Source organism: Myotis daubentonii, chromosome 5, assembly GCF_963259705.1.
Source record: "Myotis daubentonii chromosome 5, mMyoDau2.1, whole genome shotgun sequence".
Classification (NCBI taxonomy): Eukaryota; Metazoa; Chordata; class Mammalia; order Chiroptera; family Vespertilionidae; genus Myotis; species Myotis daubentonii.
Genome location: NC_081844.1, coordinates 19,861,702 through 19,882,099, shown reverse-complemented (window position 1 = coordinate 19,882,099; position 20,398 = coordinate 19,861,702). Strand labels below are relative to the sequence as shown.

General features: G+C 55.7%; 1 protein-coding gene across 1 annotated transcript in view; it reads right to left on the bottom strand.

Moving 5' to 3' along the window:
* The window catches only part of UNC13A (unc-13 homolog A), a 65,990-nt gene extending 45,831 nt beyond the window's left edge, over nucleotides 1-20,159 (bottom strand). The window contains exons 1-8 of the mRNA XM_059696265.1: nucleotides 20,003-20,159; nucleotides 9,558-9,587; nucleotides 8,816-8,915; nucleotides 6,933-7,050; nucleotides 4,927-5,050; nucleotides 4,267-4,340; nucleotides 3,386-3,440; nucleotides 1,528-1,563 (exon numbers count right to left, since the gene is read on the bottom strand). Coding sequence (XP_059552248.1) covers nucleotides 1,528-1,563; nucleotides 3,386-3,440; nucleotides 4,267-4,340; nucleotides 4,927-5,050; nucleotides 6,933-7,050; nucleotides 8,816-8,915; nucleotides 9,558-9,587; nucleotides 20,003-20,024 — 559 coding nt within the window. The 5' untranslated portion in view covers nucleotides 20,025-20,159. The remainder of the gene's footprint in view (nucleotides 1-1,527; nucleotides 1,564-3,385; nucleotides 3,441-4,266; nucleotides 4,341-4,926; nucleotides 5,051-6,932; nucleotides 7,051-8,815; nucleotides 8,916-9,557; nucleotides 9,588-20,002) is intronic.
* Nucleotides 20,160-20,398: the final 239 nt, after the last annotated feature.

Below are 20,398 nucleotides of genomic sequence, written 5' to 3'. Positions count from 1 at the left end.
AAACTGACATTGACCAAGCCAAGATGTTTTCAACCAAATCGCATGAGGGAGGCGCTGTGTGTGTGTGTGTGTGTGTGTGTGTGTGTGTGTGTGTGTGTTCTGACGGACTGTCTGTTTTTGAGGGGCAAATTGCTTTTGATTGTATTCTTTTTGTTTTTACCCAGACTCTGCTTTTTACCAAATAGTATTTGTGTGTGTGTGTGTTTTTTGTTTTGTTTTTGTGTGTGTGTGTGTGTGTGTGTGTGTGTGTGGTTTTTTTTTTTTTGTTTTTTTAGCAAAATTGCTGCTTCCAACTCTCGGACGCCTGCGTCTCGACAACAGGGTCTGCTTTTGGTCCCGTGGTCGTTGCTCTTCTCCCAGTCACCAGCTGTAGCCAAGTGGGTTTTAGCTAAAAAATCTTTGTTTTCCTTCTTTTTAATTATTCTCTTTATTTATTTATTTTTAAGCCTCGCTCCGAGGATACTTTTCCGTTGACTTTTAGAACAGCAGGTGCGGGGCTGGGGGGAGAGAAACATCGAAGTGAAACACATCGCTCGGCTGCCTCCCGCACACGCCCTTGCAGGGGGTAGGGGGTGGGGTAGGGATGAACCTGCAACCTAGGCGCGTGCCCTTGACTGGGAATCGAAGCCGGGACCCTTCCATTCGCAGGCCGGCCCTCTAACCACTGAGCACACTGGCCAAGGCAAAAACATCTTTGTTTTTTGATGATATTGTTTGTGCCAAACGGGTTGTTGCCAAATCTTGTCTGCCTAATGCCTATTCTGCCCAAATTAATTTCTGGCGGACCTGTTTTTGACAAAGTGTTTTGGTTCAGAGTAAGTGTAGACAGTTCCCCTGGTCCTGGAGGGAGAGGGGGTGGAGCTTGTCCGCCAGGGGACACATGGGGGAGGAGCCCCCAGCTGGCGGAGGAGAGATTCATAGTCAGACTAAGGAACTGGGCTTCTCTGGAAGAGGCAGGACATGGCGATACGGAAGCTCTTCCTCAGGGAGAAAACTGGGCAACCAAATGGGGGGGCTTGTCTTGTCTCCTTCCCCGGGGGGCAAATTTGCAGCTGGGGTCTCTGGAATGATATCTGCCTGGGGACCCTGCCCTGCTGCTCTGTCTGAGACCCTCTCTCTTTCCCACCCACACCCCCAAGTGCCTTTCCAGGCGGAGAAGGAAGATGGGGAGACAAAAAGAGGAAGGAGTCACAGGAGAGGAGAGGAGGTTCCACATGGGGAGTGGGGGGATGGAGGTCACAGTGCCCAGCTGGAGACAGGCCGGTCTCCTGCTCAATGCCCATCCCTCCCAGCTGAACCCTCCCACCCCATGACAGTGCCCACTTCCCACCAGACAGAGCAGGACCCCCAAGACAGATGTTAGCGGTCAGGGGGCAGGAGGGCACAGTAGGGGTCTTGCCAGTACTCTGGCCCCAACGTGCCAGCCACAGGCTCCTCGCTTCCCTGCGTGGTGGGGTGGGGGCCTCAGAGCTGCCAAGGCGCCCACCTCCCGGAGGCCTCCCAGAACGCCAAGCTGAGAGTACTTACTCTGCTGCTCACCCCAGCCAAAATAATTCCAGTTGCCTACAAAGAGAAGGGGCAGAGATAATAAAAGGGAGCAGGTAGGGGGACACAAGGAGGGAGGCTCCCCCATCCTCCTCATTCTCCCCATCTCCTTCTCCCACCCAGGACCCAGATCACCTCTCAAACTGAGGATCGTCCCCACGTAGCGCTTCAACCACCGACATGCGTCCCGCCTTCACCCACTGCCCTGGGAGGGAGGCTGGATAGCTCCATCTTTTGAGGAGGCTCAGCCAGGAGGTAACAAGGGGCACTGAGGACAAGGGCTTTTCAGCTCTGAAGTCTGAGGGCAGCACTCCCTCCTCCTTCCCTCCCCTATCTCGTGCGTAAGGAAAGCAATATTGAACTGGAAATCCTAAATTTGGAAACACGCCTGTTGGGTGATTCTCCCCCCCCCCCCCGCCCCATCATTCTGCTCATTGTACAGGGGAAGAAATAGGGCTCAGAGAGGTGGGATGAGCAGCCTGAAGTCGCACAGCCTCTGAGCTTCGGGGCTAGGAAGAGGACCGCATCTCTCCATCACTCCCTGTTGTTGTGGGGAATCCTGACTCCTTTGAAACATTCCCAGAAGGCCTGGAGGTAAGTGCTGGGAGGTGGGTCTCTATTCCCGACTGAAGCCACCATTCACCTTAGCCCATCTGCCCAGGGGTTCTTTGTCATCGGCTCCTGCCTCCTCCTGGACTGGCCGTCCCCCTCCACAATCTTCAATGATCCCATTCATGGGGAGGGCGCTTATAATTCCTTCTGGGAAGTGATGACTCCCCCCAGGCAGGGAAGTCAAGCGACCTTCTTGGTAAACTTCCTTCTTGGTAACATACCCAAGTCAGGGCAGAACAGGGTTCCCCAAAGGCAGTCCCCGAGCACCTCCCCCCTCGAGGCTCCATCATCAGCATCCTGGGCATATGAGGTGGGGGAGTGGGAAATGGGTGTAGGGGAGACTGTGAGAGAGGAGGGAAGGGGGATAAGGAAGCAGGTGGAACAGGGGGAAGAGGTTGAGGTGCGGGGTGGGGACAACATGTTATGGGTTCGGGTTCTGCCCTGAGACTCTGATTTGTCACTTCCTCTCCACGCTAGAGGACTCGGGAGGAACTTTCAGGAGAGAGGCATCTCCTTGGCCCGTGGACACCTGGTCTGGGCACATCTGAGCATCCACAGGGCCAAGGAACATGAGCAATCTTGAAAACTCCAGCCTCGACGAGGGGCAGTAGGCAGAGGAACGTGAGCGTTATCAGCACTAATAGGTGCGGTGCAGTGGGAAGAATCCCTCAGACCCAGGTTCAAGTCCTAGCTTTGCCTCCTGCCAGGTGCGTGACCTTGGGCAAGTTGCTTCTTCTCATGGCCTCAGTTTCTCCATCTAAGAAAATGGGCGAATGAAACAGCTTTGTCCATTGTACGTGCACCTATTGTACATGTGTTGGCAGGACTGGCAGTGACTGTCTGTGCCCTCTGACTGTAGGCTGCTTGGGGGCCTGTGTTGGCTCCATGAAAGCGGTCCTCATCTAGGATTTGAGTAATGGGATTAAAGAGTCTGCAAAATGTTTTTTAAGCCTCTAGATGTCCTGGGACCCCTCAAAGTGAAGGGCTGTCAGGTGCCCCATTTCAAAGCGAGTGACTCCAATGATCAGAGAGGGCCACTGGCCTGCCTGTGCAGTGTCAAGGCAGAATGCAAACCCAAGTCCCAGATCTCTTCTTCTTTCCACCACACAGTGAACAGGTACCGTCCACTCTTAGGACCCACATCTGGAAGGGAAGGGAGTTGACCTGCTACACACAACAGTCATGTGGTGGGGAAGGGATGCCGAGAAAGGAATCGACAGGTACTTACAACACTGGTTGCTGGGGACAGGGAGAGGCTTGTCTGGTTCATCTTGGAATGAGTACTGAGGGGAGGGAAGGAAAGATGGCTCATCTCAGAGGGGGCCCGAAGCCAGGGGACCAGGATGGTGCTCTGTTGTGTTCCATCCTGACTCCCCCGTGTCTCCCAAACCCGCTCCCTCTAGAGAAGAAGGGTACAAATGTTCCCAGAGGGAGACAGGTACGCACAGACAGTGAGACGCAGATATAGAGAAAAGAAAGAGAGAGAGAGAGAGAGAGAGAGAGAGAGAGAGAGAGAGAGAGAGAGAAATGAGGTTGGACAAAAATTACTCCCATGTAAGCATCGCCCCCTTGCTCTCCACCTCTCACTAAAGAGTGTTGTATCTTGCCTGCTGTTTCTTCCTTGCCCTCACCTTCTAAAGACTGTCTCCTGGGCCATATTGGGCCTTTGCACTGTGGGGATACAGAGCAAGAAGAAGAAGAAGGGGTGCATGGAAGGTCAGAGGTACAGGGGCTGAGGCTGGTGGGAGAGAAGAATGTTTAGGAAAGTCTGGCTTGAGGAACTGAGGGGTGTGGGGCAGAGAGGGGGTGTGAGAGCTGCTCCGGAGCCCTGTATGCCCTTGAGGGTGTTTGAAAAATGAAGAACTTGAGTCCATTGGCATCATCCTTATGTTGTTAGACTGTGTGTTCCTGGCTGACATCCTCCTTGGAGATTGGACCACGTGAGTCACCAATTTATTCGGGTTATGAGGAGTCAGAGACACAGATATAGGGGAAGACCAGCAGAGAGAGAAACAGAGACAGACAGTGGAGGACGTGAGGAGACAAAAGAGACGGATGCAGGAAGAAGAGAGCCCCCCCCCCCCCCCCCCGCCCCATGTCAATGCCCACCTCGTCCTGGTCCCGCATGGCGTTCAGCTGCTCCAGCTTCTTGGCCCAGTAGCGAGCCTCCTCCTCGGGAATATCTGCAAGGGGAGCCCTGCTGTGAGCCTGGAAGTCCCTGCCTGCCCCTCAGCACCCACCCGATGCCGCCTGCAGGCCTGCGGGGCTGGTCTCCGGTGGGTGGAGGCACAGGGTGGGGCCCCTGCCCAGCACGGCCCCAGCTGCCTTGGAGATGGATGGGGATGGGAGAGAAGGTGCACCCTAGCATACAACAGGGGGAGCCATGAGTTCTCGGAAGGATGATGTGGGAGAACCAAGCTGCTGCCAGGAAAGGTGGGTGTGCCTCTCTGCCTCTCTTTTCCTGCCTCTCAGCCTCTGCCTGTCTTCTAAGCCCAGCTCACCCCCACGGCAGGATGTCTCCTCAGGACCAGCCCGGACAGCTCAGACCTGAGTCCCGTGGGTCAGAGCACTGACTGCCCGTTGGTGACCTGAAGGAGCCGGAACATGCTCTGTGCACAGCCGGTGCCCACCTCAGCTGACTGGCTGAAACCCAGGAAACCCTCTCCCCTGGGGAGAGAAAGCCTTGTCCTCAGAGGGGGGTTGTGTGGGCTTAGCCGGGCCTGGCCATTCTCCTGGGACCGGGCCAGGGTCCTGCGCCCCCAGACTCACCTAAGGGCAGCTCGAAGCGTGTGTCGAGGAGGATGCGGTGGAAGGTGGGGTCCTTGGTGCCACAGATCTCACTGTCTGCCATGATGACCTGGGAGTCCAGGGTCAGCCACTCTCCAGGGCCGTCCTGGATATGGGGGGAGGGGGTGACAGGGGTAAGGATCCTGGGTGAGGCGAGGTGGATGAGGCATCTGCTCACATGAGATGTCTCCCTCACTCCATCCCACCCCCGCCCCAAGAGCAAGCCCCCCCCACACACACATTTTACAGATGAGGAAACAGACTCAGTGCAAGGCAACATTGTGGGTCCAGGGAACTCAGAGCCAAGGACCAGAGAGAGGGCCCTTCGGGCGCAGCAGGAGCAGTCCTGGAGTTACACAACCACGCCTCATCCCTCACGGGAGCTATGCAGCCCTGGCTTCATCTAAAAGCCCTGATGCTCCCACAATCCAGCAAGGAAACCCCTCCCCAAGTGAATGAACCAGTCCCCCTGGGTTCAGGGAGCATAAATCCTTCAGCAGGTGGGGTCTACTCTGACCCTCAGTTTCTTCACCTCAAATGAGCATGATGTTGTGTGGCATTTGCTTTCGCAGCCCCAGGGAGAGGCTGGTAGGGGTGGAAGTAGTAGCCCAGGATCCTGTGATGGGCCATTGCTGCCACAGGTGACCAGGCCTTCCTCACACTCGGGGGGGTGGGGGGGGGGGCGGTCACTAAGGAAATTTTGGGTCATCCTCAGGCTTCCTTTTGGACTCACTTGCCTGGACTATTGTACCCATTTCCTCCCTCTCCATTCATTCATTAAAAATAAACCCTTGCTGGTGGCTCCTCTATGCCTACCCCACGCTGGGCAATTTCAGGATCCCCAAGAAGTCCACAGTTACAGGAGACAGGATTTGATATAGACACCTCCTGCTCTGGGAGGCCAGGATAAGATCAGAGGGAGGGAGGGGGGTTAAGGGGTGGGGGTGGGTAGGAAGGGATTGCTGGAGGACAGGGCATGGGAGCTAAGCTTAGGGCAGTGGTTCTCAACCTTCCTAATGCCGCGACCCTTTAATATAGTTCCTCATGTTGTGACCCCCAACCATAACATTATTTTCGTTGCTACTTCATAACTGTAATGTTGCTACTGTTATGAATCGTAATGTAAATATCTGATATGCAGGATGTGTTTAGGCGACCCCTGTGAAAGGGTTGTTCGACCCCCAAAGGGGTCGCGACCCACAGGTTGAGAACCGCTGGCTTAGGGGGTAATGGAAGAGACGTTGGCATCCTGGTAACAGCACATGGGAAGGTGCAGAGGCCTTCTTTGGGACTCTGTAAGGGGTGGAAGTTGGGCTGTGGAGGGAGATGAAGCTGGCAATGTGTGCCGGTGCCATCAAGAAGGCTTCCAAGGGAGATGGGGAGGGAGGGCAGGAAGGAGTCCTGGGGTATGAGGTGCTGCTGGGCTCAGCATGGGGGGCAGGGACTGGAGGGGGAAACTTAAGGCCGGGAGACCAAGGTTACTGTCTAGCACCGTCAGGAGTAGCCTTCCTCCTGCACAAAGTGCTAATGACCCACAATATCCTTTCCCAGCTCCTCCATAAGAACACACTTTGAGGTGGGCCCAGGGCTATGCAGCTTAAGACTACATTTCCCAGACTTCCCTTGCAGCTAGGTGGGACCACATGACTAATTCCTGGCCAATGGGAAGCGAGTGAAATGCCACCAGCAGCCGCCAGGTTTGGCCCTTAATTTGGAGGGCAAACTCCCTCTGGCCCCCTTTCCTACCCCTGATGGTAATGCAAACGCATTGGTGGTTCTCCAGCTGCTGTCCTGGGCCCGGGGGTGAAAGCGTATGGAAGGAAAGAGCAAATGAGACAGAAAGAGTTTAGACCCTCTGGAGCTGCCACTGCAGCCCCCACGTCTACATGAACATTATCAGGGGCAGGAGGTCAATGTCCATCGAGTTTAGGCCACTGGCCTCTGGCTCCTCCCAGGCACTCCTCCCCAACCCTCAGCCCCGAACTCACCTCATTGGACTGGCGGATGGTCTGCAGGGGGATCCACACCGTGCCCACCATCGTGTCCCAGATGAGGCCCTTGTTCCACACCTCCACCGTTAGCCCCAAATCGAGGCGGTTAATCTCACTGCAGAGAGAGAGGAGGGGGCAGGCAGGGTCAGGAGGGAGGGCAGGGAGACTCGGAAAAGTCAGCTCACTCAACCCAGGCCTGGGTGAGTCTTCGCCAGGAAGGTAACACGGTGATTCTAGTTTCACAGATGGGATCTGAGGTCAGGGGGCTAAGTTACATGCTCAGGGTCTCACAGCAGAACCAGGGTTCCAAGGGGGGATGGAAGGGTTGGGACAGATATCACATACCTTCTGCACCCCAACATGCCTGGTCCTAGCTCAAGCCCTCAGACCCTAAGAATGCTAGCTAAGCAAGGAAGATGCCCAAGTACCCTTTGTATCCCGGGATAAGGGCATTTGGGATGCCTCCATCCTTCCCAGTGTCACCCCTTTCCAATGGCACGGGGACATCCCTGAGCGTATCAATGACCCTATCCGTGAGCACTTTCCCTGCAGGACCCATGCTAGGCATAGGCAGATTTGGGGGGAAACCTTGGTGAATGTCCAATTCACTGAATTTACCAACTTGCCAAAGATTTATCTTAAGGAATGTTCTCCCTGAATATATCTGTTGACTGTCACCTGGTCATTCAGCAATTGGCTTTCCGAGAGTTGAGGGTCAGCCTGTCCCTCCCCACTTACTGGCCCAAGAATCGTAGGGCCAGTTCCTCCCTCCCTCCCCAGATGCTCCTCTGCTCCAGGATCCTAACTGGGTTCTCCCGTGGCCTCCACCGCTGACAGGCCCCAGCTGGGGGTTGAGGGCTGCCTGCGTCCAAACCCCAGCTCTGTCACCTACAGGCTGTGTGACCTGAGCAAGTGGCTTAGCCTCTCTGGTCCTCTGTTTCATCAGCTCCAAAATGAGGATTACAGTGGCATCCTCTCTCCCAGTGTTGTGGGCAAATTTATTTTATCAAAGCCTTAGCAGAGAGCATGGCACATGTTCCCATCATCAGAGTAGGCAGGCCCTGGATGGCTCTAGGTCAAGAGGAGGGTCCAGGTCATGAATTCATGCAGTGATTAGGCAAATATTTATTGAGTGCCAGACCCCGGTGCTTGGCATGGGAGTCAAAGCAGCGACAGAGACAGACTAGGCCCCACCCTCCCGGAGCTCACAGTTTAGGGTCAGGGGCCATAAATATGTCCAAAATTCACACAAATGACTAAAATAACAATTAGTAGCAGGCTTGAAATTACTCTTCAATTGCAGCTTGGGGTAATGGTTGGGGAGGGCTTCCCTAAGGAGTTAACACAGTTGAGACAGGAAGTGTAAGAAGGTGCCAGCTGGGAGGGGCAGGGAGGAGGAGAGAAGAGCAAGTGCAAAGGTCCTGGGGCAGGAACAAGCTGGCCGTGCGGGAGGAACCTGCAGAGGTGGCTGTGGCTGGGACAGGTGAGCCAGGAAAGATGGAGAGAGATACCGGTGGGAGGTCACAGGGCCCGGGCCTCCTTGTGGTCTGAGGGGAGGAGTGTGGGTTTTGTTCTGAGGTTGATGAGCCACAGGCAAGTTTGGAGAGTGACAGGATGTGATTTGCAGTTTTAAAAATATCCTTGTGGCTGCCTGGAGAACAGATTGCAGGAGGCAGGCTGCAGCAGGAGGCCAGAGCGGAGGCTGGCGGCACCAGAGATAAAGGGAAGTAGCTGGATTTGGGAAGTGCTTCGGAGACAAAGCTGATGGGCGGACATGGGGCAGAGGGAGGAGGAAGGGGAGTCCCAGATGACACCAAGGGACGGATCAGTGGGACCAGCAAGCTGCCAGGGGCTGAGGCTGTGCAGGACCAACCACTCACAACATGAAGTCCTGTTCCCAGCTGGGCTGGCTCCCCCGCACCGCGATGGTCGTGCTCTTGACATTCTGCACCTTCAGGGTCACATATGTGTTGAATTTCTCTGCGGCGGTGAGAGCAGGAGTTAGTGTAGGGGCTCAGACACTCCTGGTGCCCCTTCCTAAGCTCTAGACAACCTGCTGTGATCCCCCAGGGGCTGTGTGTGCTTGGGGCCACCCCAGGGTCCACATACCACTCTGCTTCTATGCATTCCTCCCACCCGCAGGCCAGTCCCCAATGTTCCCCCGATGCCCAGCTCCTCAGAGCACAAGGGAGGGACGTTGGTGCAGGGAGACGTGGAATTCGGGAATGCCTAGTCCTGCTGCTTAAAAATAACTACGTCCACCAGCCTTGGTTTTTAGCTGGAAAGACCGAGGCCCCAGATGGGAACAAAGGCGACTATAAGAAACACCTTCATCTCTCTGAGCCTCACTTTCCCCACCTGGAGGCTGATCTAAGAGTCCCGCATTATCCCTTGGGATCCTGGAAAGGGCCATTGGCTCAGGGTGAGCCCCACCCACCTGGGGTTTTCAGGGGGTGTGAGGAGATTGCTGGGACCGCAGGCCATGTCTGACACTTTCCATGATGCTTAGCGGACACAGCCCAAGTCCCCACCAATGGCTCAGACCCCCTTCCCGTCTCTCCAAGAGATGGATAGACAAATAGACAGACAACACAGGACAGGACAGGTATAGAGGCCACTTACCTTGGGCACCATCAAACTTGGCTTTTTTGACTGTGGAGAGAGACAGATAGGGAAGGGAGATGGGGAGAGAGGCAGGGAGGAGAGAGACAGAGGCACAGAGAGAGACACCAAAACAGAGACATAATGAGAGAGACAGAGAGGAGAGAGACACAGAAAGAAACAGAGAGAAGACAGAGGCAAGGATAGAAAGCAAAAGAGACAGATGCAGAGACCAAACAGGAGAAAAACAACAACAACAACACCCAAAACAAGATAAAGACAAAGGTGAAATTAGAGACAGAGACAGGAGAGGAAGAAAAATAAGGAGAGGAGGGAGGCAGGGATGAGAGGGAGAGAGAGAAGCCATCAGATAGATGAGCAGAGGCAGACCCAGGGGTGGAAGGAATCTAAACCCGGGGAGCAATCCCTGCCCCTCCTCCCTCCCTATTAAACTCCCCTGAAGCTTCTCCCCTCCAGCTTTGGCTTTATCTTCCATTGAACAAGATTCTAAAGAAGGAGCTGGGCAGGTGGCAGGAAAGGCCTCCCACAGGAAGCTCTCCAGGATTGCCACAGAGGGAGAGACAATTTCCAATGACCCCATCCCCCGTCAAGCTAGCAAGCTTCTTCCCCAGTTGTCTAGCCCAGTCTGCCCTACCACACTCCCAAGGTTTGGGGTTCAATATTCAAAGGAGACTGGAGGAAGTGGAACAGGACCTCCCAGTCCTGGGCGGGAGGTTGTTAGAGCTTGTCCAGTCCCACTCGCCTGGAAAGGTGCAACCGAATACATGTCAGGGTCCCATGTTGTCCAGCCTCTTCAGATTCCACATGACCCACAGCCCTAAGGGATCCGAAGCAATTTCACTCTCCGCTGGCTTTTTGCCCAGGATAGTAAACTTTCCATGGCCACATCTCTTGCACCCTGCGGCTGCCACCAACATCTCTCTCCACCATTCACGCTCCACCTCCACCTAAAACGTGTTACCAAACGGAGCCCTCCTCCTTTCCACATTTCTCCTCCCTTCTTTTCTTTTCGAGTGAATGTTTTTGTTTGAGCAGGCAATATACACACGTTACAAAATCAGACTCATCAAAAAAATTACACCCTAAGAAGAAGTTTCTATCTACCCCAGCCCCACTCTCCCTCCCAGGTGCAATCAACATCAGCAGGCACCGGAGACAGCCTGGCCCCAGCAATCACAGCATTACTTTATCTCCCACACAAATAGCATCGGCACCCTCCACAGAGCCTTGGTGTTTTCCAGGATGTTTTGAAGCGTTTGGGCAAGCAAGGTGGAGGCTAAATCTGTGGTTCTACCCTTTCTTCTTCTTTTAAATATATTTTTATTGATTTCATAGAGGAAGGGAGAGGGAGAGAGAGATAGAAACATCAATGATGAGAAAGAATCATTGACTGGCTGCCTCCTGCACGCCCCCAACTGGGGATGGAGTCCACAACCTGGGCATGTGCCCCTGACCGGACACTTCAGTCTGCAGGCCGACAATCTATCCACTGAGCCGAACCAACTAGGGCTCTTTCTTCTTTTTTGAAAGTCAGGTTTGGCCTTTTCCTGGGCAAATGCCACAGCCTCCCAGCTTGTCCATGTCTCTTTCCCCATCACTTGAATGTCTATCATGCAAAAGCAGCTGAACGGAGCCGGTGGGAAAAAATAAAGCGGAGTGGTGGCAAACACTTGTCGATAAATACTGTTTGTTCTGTCGTGGGGTGGGGGTGCGGAGGTGGGATGGACTCACAAGCACCGAGTGAGCGCCTCAGAGCTGCAGAACAAGAGAAGAAGCGAGTGCCTTCCTATGCCTCCAAAGACCCGGACTTCACCTGTAAATGGCTGGGCATCATACCCCACCCCCACTTGGGTTTGGGTTTGAGGGGTAGAGTGACCCTGGAGCCCTTGGCTGGGCATTGGGAGGGGTGAGCACCAGTTCAATGTGGACTCAGGTGGAGTCAGGTTCAGTTTACCTGCTGTGTGACCCTAGGGAAGTGACCCCCCCTCTCTGGACTTCCATCTCCGTCTCACTCTGACTTATTCTCTCTTTGGTTTTCTAGATCTGGCGTGTGTGTGTGTGTGTGTGTGTGTGTGTGTGTGTGTCCTTCTGTATCCCCCTGTATTTTCTTTTTTAAAAATATATATTTTATTGATTTTTTACTGAGAGGAAGGGAGAGGGATAGAGAGTTAGAAACATCGATGAGAGAGAAACATCCATCAGCTGCCTCCTGCACACTCCCTACTGGGGATGTGCCTGCAACCAAGGTACATGCCCTTGATCGGAATCAAACCCGGGACCCTTGCATCCGCAGGCCAACGCTCTGTCCACTGAGCCAAACCGGTTAGGGCAGTGGTTGGCAAACTGTGGCTCGCGAGCCACAGGTGGCTCTTTGGCCCCTTGAGTGTGGCCCTTCCACAAAATACCGACTTCTCCGCATGGGCTACGAAGTTTCAATCGCACTGTACATGTGCGCCCGCACGTGGTATTTTGTGGAAGAGCCACACTCAAGGGGCCAAAGAGCCGCATGTGGCTCGCGAGCCGCAGTTTGCCGACCACTGGGTTAGAGCGTCCCCCTGTATTTCTGTCTCTGTCTCTTTCCCCCACACCCCGAATCAGTCACCATTTCCTATCTTCCTCACTTTTCCACCCGTGGCTCATGCAAAGGCCCCTCTCTTGGATGCATGCTCAACCCCCACCCCACTGGCCCCTTCTTATATCCAGCTCACAGGGAGCTAACCCACCCAGCCCCTCAACCCTGGGGCCAAGAGAAGCTCAGGGGCGCTTAGGCCGGTGTGCACCAGGAGCTCCAGGCCTCCCTCCTTGGGGGAACTCCTGCTGGCAAACCTGATGACTCTGTGAAGGGAGGGGGTGCAGGGACGGAGCGGAGAGGGAGGCGGTGGAAGAGACACAGACAGGGCTGAGAAAAACGCACACACAGAGGGACCCACACCGGGAGAGGAAGGAAAAGGAGGAAGAAGGGAGTGGAGCTAACAAGTCATGAACAGACACAGACACAAAGAGACACAAAGAGAGACGTGAAGATTTCCACAAGGAAGGGCGGGCAGGGGAGAGAACTGGCAAAGTTGGGAAAGAAGAGTCGGACAGAGGAAGCTGGGGGGAGAGGGGGGTAGGTGCCAGGCCCTGGGAAGATCCAGGGGCTGACTGGGGTCTAGCCTGACCTGGCCTGGGCTCCACCCCGCAGCTCCCACTGTACCCCCTTTCACAGATCGGGGACCCGGCTCAGAGGAGGCCCATGGCCCAAAGTCTGTCTCCCATCCTGTCCTGATGGGGAGCTGGGGGTGTGCGGTTTCTCTCCCTGCCCCCCCCCCCATTCTCTCTCCATCCCTGTCATTGCCTTTCTGTCTCCTCCCCTTCTCCCTCTGTCTCTGTCTCTCTTGTCCCCCCTCCTTTCCTCTACCCACTTTCCTGCTGCCTGAGCCTCTGAGGGCAGAAGGCCATGGGTTCAGTTGGGGTCCACCAGCAGCGGGAGACTGCTGGGGGCGGGGGTGGGGGGGTGGGGGCGCGCTCCAGCTCTGAGGGCAGAGGCCAGGCTCAGGGCCCCAGGGAGTCTAGGATAACGGTATCTATATATGTTCCTCGTGGGGACTCGGAGAAGGAGGGGGGCTCAGGGTGGAGGAGGGGGCTCAGAAAGGAATGGAGGGTCAGGGAAGAGGGCTCAGGGAGGGCGGGAGAGGACTCATAGGGTAGGGAGCTCATAGCAAGGTGTGGGCTAGAGGGAGGGGGAGGAGGCTCTGTGGGGGAGGGGACTCCGGAGGTGGGAGGGGCACGGAGGAGTGGGGAGGGGCACGGAGGAGCGGGGAGCATCTGGAAGGCAGCCAGGGGAAGAGAGGGCTTGGAGGGAGGAGAAAGAACCAAGTCTCTTTCTACTCCTCCCTCCCCAAGCCGCCGCCGCCGCCTTCTCATCAGTAAACGCTCCCAAGTCACCGTGGCTTTCACCGCCAGCGTTCACCACCGTCATCATCACATCTGTGCCCGCCCCTTCCCCGCCCTCGCGGGGCGCTGGGGTCACTGGGGCGGGAGCGCCCCCCTCCCCCGCAAGCTCCTGGTCACACGCACGCGGCTATTTATAACCTGGGCGCAGAGGGCGTGGGCGCCGCGGCCGCTGGGAATGGTGGTGGGGGCGGTGCCCGCTGCTGGCCCCTCACGCCCGCCAGCCGGAGACGCGGCCGGACACCTCATCAGGCCCGGCCACAGCCTGCCCCGCGGCCTCCGCGGCCCCTGCGGCCCCCATCCATGCTGACCGATGAATGTGGGTGCACAGGCGGACACTGGCGAGGGCAGAATCCGTGGGATGGGGAGCCGGGGCTCCCGACGCCCATAGGCGCCGCCAGGCGAGGTAGAGCTAGCTGGTCTCCCTTCCTCCTCCTCTCGTCTTCCCTTCTCTTCCTCCCTCCTCCCTTTCTTCTTCATCATTATTAGGATCAGCATTATTATACTATCATTACTACTATTATTTTTTAAAACTGGCTTTTTAAAGAGGGGGCCCGGGACACGTGACTCAGGGGTAGAGCATCGACCTATGAACCAGGAGGTCATGGTTCGATTCTCCGTCAGGGCAAATGCCCAGGGTGTGGGCTCCATCCCCAGGGTGGGGTGTGCAGGAGGCAGCCGATCAATGATTCTCTCTCATCATTGATGTTGTTATCTCCCTCTCCCTTCCTCTTTAAAACAAACCAAAAAAAAATTGTTTGTTTATTTATTTATTTATTTATTTCCAAGAAAGAAAGCGGGAAAGATCGATGTGAGAGGGAAACGTCACTTGTTTGCTTCCCTCACTGGGGATCTGGAATCGAACCTGCCACCTTTTGTGACGCTCCAACCAAGAGTTGCACAGGCCAGGGTTACTATTATTAGCAATAGTATCGTTACTATTGTTATTGGGCTGGGTTTTTTATGTGCCCCTGGCCTGGACAGTCCTGGATTCTAATTGAGGTGGACTCCGGTCTTGGGGCACCTGGTCTATGCCGGGCCTGGGGGTGTGGATGTGGAGTAGAGGACTCCAGCCCTCAAGAGAAATGTATGAATGTCCCCCGCCCCCCCCCCCCACAGGACATGCTTACCGGGGTGTCAGAAGATACTACAAGGTGGGGGTGAAGCCTAGAGAATTCAGAAAGAAGTTTTGGAATGTTTGGTGGTTTCATATGTGGTATTGGTGGTGGACGTGCGCTTTGTGATAAAGATGCTGGCCCTGATGGCTTTGCAACTGGGAGAGAGGACTCTTCACTTCCAAAGACAGAAATAAGCCAGAGCCTCTGGTGTAGGAAACACACCAAGAACCTGACAGGGACTTCTTACTTTTTTGTTTACCAACTACCACTTAGAACGAGGCCTGGCATATAGCAGGTGATCATTAAATGAATAAATAACTCATTTCCTCTTTCCCTAGCTCTGCTGCCAGACCTGGCCCAGCTTAGCGCAGGTGCTGTCCCTGGTTTGAAACGCGAAACTCCAAAGGCCCTGCTAAGAGCCCCTGTGCTGTCCAAGGTGCTGAACCCCCCCCCCCCCCGTGTCTCTCCACCGCCCCTCCAACCCCCCGCGCCCGCCCCCACCCCAACCCCCGCTGTTCACTGCGTTGAACTCACCCCCCGCGCAACTGTCCATGGTGCTGAACTCACAGTACCCACGCGTCTACTTTCAAAGAACTCGGCACCTCTTTTGCCACCTGTGTGTGTACTCCTGAGCCCTCTTCAGGCCTGAGAACGCAGTGAGCGCTCAGGAAATGTCCTACACCCATGGACCCCCTTCAAGAAAGATGTTAAGCCCCATTAATAAAAACACCATCATTGATTTTTTTCCTGTCTTTGGCTCACACTTATTAAAACTTTCCACAGAATAAGTATTGTGTCAATGGCTCTGTGTGCCTCATCTCACTGGTCAGTTCCAGCAAACCTAGGCAGTGGGCACTATTAGTGTGCCCATTCTACAGATGGGCACACTGAGGAATGAAGAGGGTATGGAACTTGCTAGGGATACAAACCGAGACCTGCTGGACTCAGGATGCCCTGGTTGGCACCTTACAGAGCAAGCCCATTCTGTGTGGGTGGAGCGTGAAGTCCAGGTATGAAAGCAGCTAAGATTGAAGCCCTGAAGATGAGTCAGAGCCAACCTTGAAGGGATCCTTTGGGGATGGTGACAGCAAAGACCCAGATGCACACACCTCCTGGGTGGGTGGAATCAGAAACAGGGCAGCCAGGAGCAGAGGGACTTGGGAATGCTTCTTTGGGGAGGGGCAGGAGAACAGCCACGATGAATGAGGAGATCATGACATGTCTGTTTACTGAGTGAATGAAGGAAGGCAATCCCAGCACAGATTCTCACCCCATGGAAGGGACTTGGGTGTCTCCCAGGTCCTGGAAGCTGACAGGAGGCTGATCTTTTAACCTCCTCCCACTTCCAGCTGTGGAGTCAGGCAGCTACACCTCTGACTAGGCAAGTTGTGGTCCGAGCCAAGTTGTACGAGCCCCAGTTTTCCTCATCTGTAAAATGACTTGCTATGAGGATTAAAGAGGCCAATGAGCACAAGTCCTCAACATTGCTTGCAGAACGCTGGGTAAATGGTGCTTCTTGTTGATATTATTAGTTGTGAGGCCAACTCATCCTTATATGAGTTTGCTAATTTGTACACAAAATTCATTCATCAAATATTTATGGAGCCTTTAAAACACTGAGTGGCCTGGCCAAATGCCATGAGGCACAGCACACAGGAAAATCTAGAACTGAATCTACTCTACCATGTTCTTGCATGTGTTGTTCCCTCCACCTAGAGCAACACCTTCCTTCTTCTTAGCGTCCCCTCATCTTCTGAGACCAAACAATTGGTGGTGGGGATATCAGGGCAAGCTTCCCAGAGGAAAAGAACACTGGATGCCCCCTTCCAGACTCCCTCAGCCCTTCCCTTTCCTTCCCACTCTGACCCCACCAATATGAGGACAGAAGTAGGGCTGGATTTTTAGAGCCAGGAACAGTGTCTAGCACATAGTAGGTGCTCAATTAATGCTTACTGAGTAAATATATGAATGACTGCGTGAAGGAACCAGGTGGTCCTTGTTATTTGCGGCCTCAGGACTCTGCTAAGACCTAGCAAGCGAATTGGTGGTGGTGGGAACAATGGATTCCACATAAAGAAAGAAATGAGAGGAGGCAGAGGCAAGGCAGTCTCACATGTGTTGCTGTGAGGTAAGTAAGCGTGCATTTATGTAAGCTTGTATGTATATTTGCTTGTGTTGCCAGGGCAAGCAGATGTGTGTACGTGTGTGTGTGCATGCATGAAGGACATGTGCTCATGTGCAGTATCTGAATGCAGGTGAGGGTCTGCATGTATGTGCTGGGGAATAGGATGTGACTGTATGTGGAACATGCTAATATGTGTGAGCTTAGGTACGTGTGGGCTTGTAGGTGATGTGTCAGGTTCAAACACACGGTGTGTATGTGTGATGCGGTTTTTTTTTCAGTGTGCAGATGATGTTTTATTGAGTTGTATACTTGAAACCTGTATGTTTTTGTGAACCAATGTCACCCCAATAAGTTCAATAAAAATAAAAAGGGGAAAAAATCTGTTTCAATTTCTGGGTTAAAATATTATCACAGGGAAGCATTTTAGTATGATGAGAAGTCTGGGTTTTTTCATTATTACTTTTAAATTTGTTGTTGGCAGTATTACAGATTGTGTGATGCAGTTTTATGGCATGTGTATTTTTTTACTTGCATGCATGTGCACACTCCTGTGAAGCTATATACATAAGCATGTTTCTGTATGCGTCATCATTCACCTGTGCAAAGGAGCTGCTTTCAGTGTCCAGGAAAGTGCTTTCATGTTTGTACACACATAGCTTGGCATGTGCTTATGTATATATGTGTGTTTCTTAGAGATTTGGGATCCTAGCATGTATGTATGGGTACACATACCTGTATTTTAGGGCATGAGCAGATTTTTATGAAACAGGGATATTGTGAACACACATCAAACACATGTGGATCCGTGTGTGTACATATACAGACACACACTCATATTGCAGGGACCATGTCTGTGGAGCCAGACTGTGTCCTGTATACAGGTACACTATGTGCATGTGTTAACATGGTCATGTGAATGTGCACATTTGTCCATGTGTGCAGGCACAGGCATGTGGTTTTCATGGAGCCTTGCTCGATCCTGAGCCTTTCTGTGCACACAGGGCAAGTCTGGGTATGAAGGTGCCAGCTCATGTGTGCACAGGAATGGGTGCATGTGGGTGTCCCCTGGGTGGGTGGTCAGGTATTTCCTCAACTCCAAGGCTGAGCTCAGACCCATGGAAAGCCCTCCCAGCCCAGCTCCCCTGCTGTACTGTGTCCTCTCTCCTCCCATGCTCCCCTTCCACTGTCGCCAGGTCACCCCCACTGCGCCCAGCATTTCCCTCACTTCTCCCGGTTTCTCCCTCAGCCTCTCCCAGCATCATACTGCTCCCCTTACACCTCAGGGTTGTCCCCTGCCTTGCCCCTCCCAGCGACCCCCCCCCCACTCTGCTAGTGACTCCCTCCCAGTAAGTTCCCCAGTGTCGTCCAACACAATTCTTCCCCCAGACACCCATTTCAGGAAGCCTCGCCCTTCTGCTTACTGCCCCCTTCACACCACCCCCGCAGCCCAGCCTCCTGTTTGCGTCAGAGTTAAGGATGAGACGCTCCCCTCCCTAACCAGGCAACCCTTCCAGAAGAACCCAGCTCGGAGGATGTGAGGCAGAGGTGGGAAGAGCAGAAAGTCAGCCAGGAACAACCACCTAGGCTCCCTGCGCCAGTGCCAGCCCACCCAACGCCTCACCCCACCCCACCTCCCCTACGTGCAAGGCAACTTAGAAATGGGAGGGGCCGGTAGGGGCCTCTGAGGCCTCTCTGTGGAAGTTGCATGGGGCGGAGGGGGGTCCCCTCCACCTCTCCACTCCCCCAACTCCATAGGCCAAGAGCGGGATGAGTAGACTTTTGATCCTGTGGGCCCGTCTGCCACCCAGCCCCGCCTGCGGGAGCGAGCTCAAGGAAGGGAGGCCCGTGTCTCTTTAAGAACACCAGCGTCCCCGCCAGCCCAGCCCGGCGCGCTCTGCACACGGAAAGCACCGCGGCGGGCAGCAGGAGGGCGGGGCTGGGTTTGTGAATGGAAAGGCCGAGGGGGAGGTGTGGGAGGGGGAGGGGCGGCGGGGACCATACCGGGCTCCCGGGCCTGCCCCCCCCCGCCCCCGCCCGCCCGCCCGCCGCGCGCGTCTAGGCCGACACACACACACACACACACACACACACACACACACACACACTCCCCGCTGCCTAAGGGCTCCCGAAGCCTGGCATCTCAGACTTGGCTGACACACCTCTTCCCCCACCCCAGCCTTCCTGAAGGGAGTAGGGGTTGGGGAGGCGGACCCCCCTCCCAATACCCAAGGTCGAGACCTCCAGAAGCCTGGTGGCGCCCAAGGTCCCCCAAAGCCCGAGTTCTCAGCAGGGGTGCCCGGGACGCCAGGGTCCTGGAGGGCTGGCTCTACCCCCCCCAACCCCCCAGCCCAGCCCTTGAGGTGGGGACCGCCTGGCCCCTCCCGCGTCCTCCCTCCGCCAACCCGGTGCAGAGCATAGCCTGGGCGTGGGCCTCGGTATACAGATGGCGTTCCGGCCCCAAAATAGCTTCACCCCACCTCTCTTTCCCTCCCTTATGCACAAAATGGATGAGGTGAGGACGGGCCGGGCGGGGTGCAGGGGGGCACCGTACCTCCCAGAGGTCGGCTCCCTGCAGAGAAGGCCCTCCACGCGTGTTGAAGCGCAAGAGGGTCGGGGAGCCGGGAGGCCCTCAGCCCCTTCCCCCAGCCCCCAGTTCGGGAAGCCAGAGTTAACTGAAAAAGCGCCCCAGGAGCCCAATCACAGACGGCTCAGGGCGTGGGAGGGGTCTCCCCAGCCCCTTCCCAGCCCTCTCCACCGCCAGGGCTGCGGGATTCCTCGAGCTCGCGCTTGTCCCAGGACTGAGCCTCTTACCCAAATCTCACGCGCCCGGGGGTGGAGACCCTCCTCTGCACTCCTCTTCCAGTTCCGCACTCAGCCCGCGTGGGTCTGGACCCGCCGCCGTGCCCACAGCACAGGACTCCTTCCTAGCGCCCCGCAGGGTCCATTCCAGCTCCCAGGTCAGCCCCTTCCTCGGGGCCCCCTCATAGCCTGTCCTGCACAGACGCCCGGTCTAAACCGTCCCAGATGGAGCCCCAGATCCCTGCTGGCGCGCACACCTGCCTCCGCGTGCAGCCGTGGCCACACGACCCCCGGCAGCGGCGTCTGCCCTGACCCGGCGCCCCGACGCGCCGACGGGGGCTACCTCTGCAGAAGCCCCGCCGCGTGCATCCCGTTCGGCGCCCCTCCCCGCCGGGGTCCAGCCGCATCCACACGGACCCCGAAGCCAATGGGGTCCCCACTGGCCACCGCCCCGCAGCCTGGCCTCCTACCTCCAACGCAAAGTAGCGACATGTCTGCGGGGTCGCCGGCGGGCCGGCTCCGTCAGGTCGGGCTCAGCGGCCGCTGGGCTGGTGGTGCATGGCGGGGCTGCCGCCCGCGCTCGGCTCACGCCGGGGCCCGGCCTCCGCCGCCGGCCATCTTGCTTCAGCACCGGGGGCGCGGACAGCGCCTGACGTGCGGCTGACGCGAGGCGGCGGGCGGGGCCGGGGACGCCTGATCGCGGCGGCGGGGGTGGGGTGAGCGGGGGAGGGGGGCTTTAAAGGGCCTGAGCCGGGCTGGGGCTCCCCAAACAGAGTGATTGAGGGCGGCCGCCTCCACGCAGGTTCCCTCCTGGTTCTCGTGTCTCCCGGAATCGTTCTGTGGGTTTGCTGCCTCTATTCGCCCTG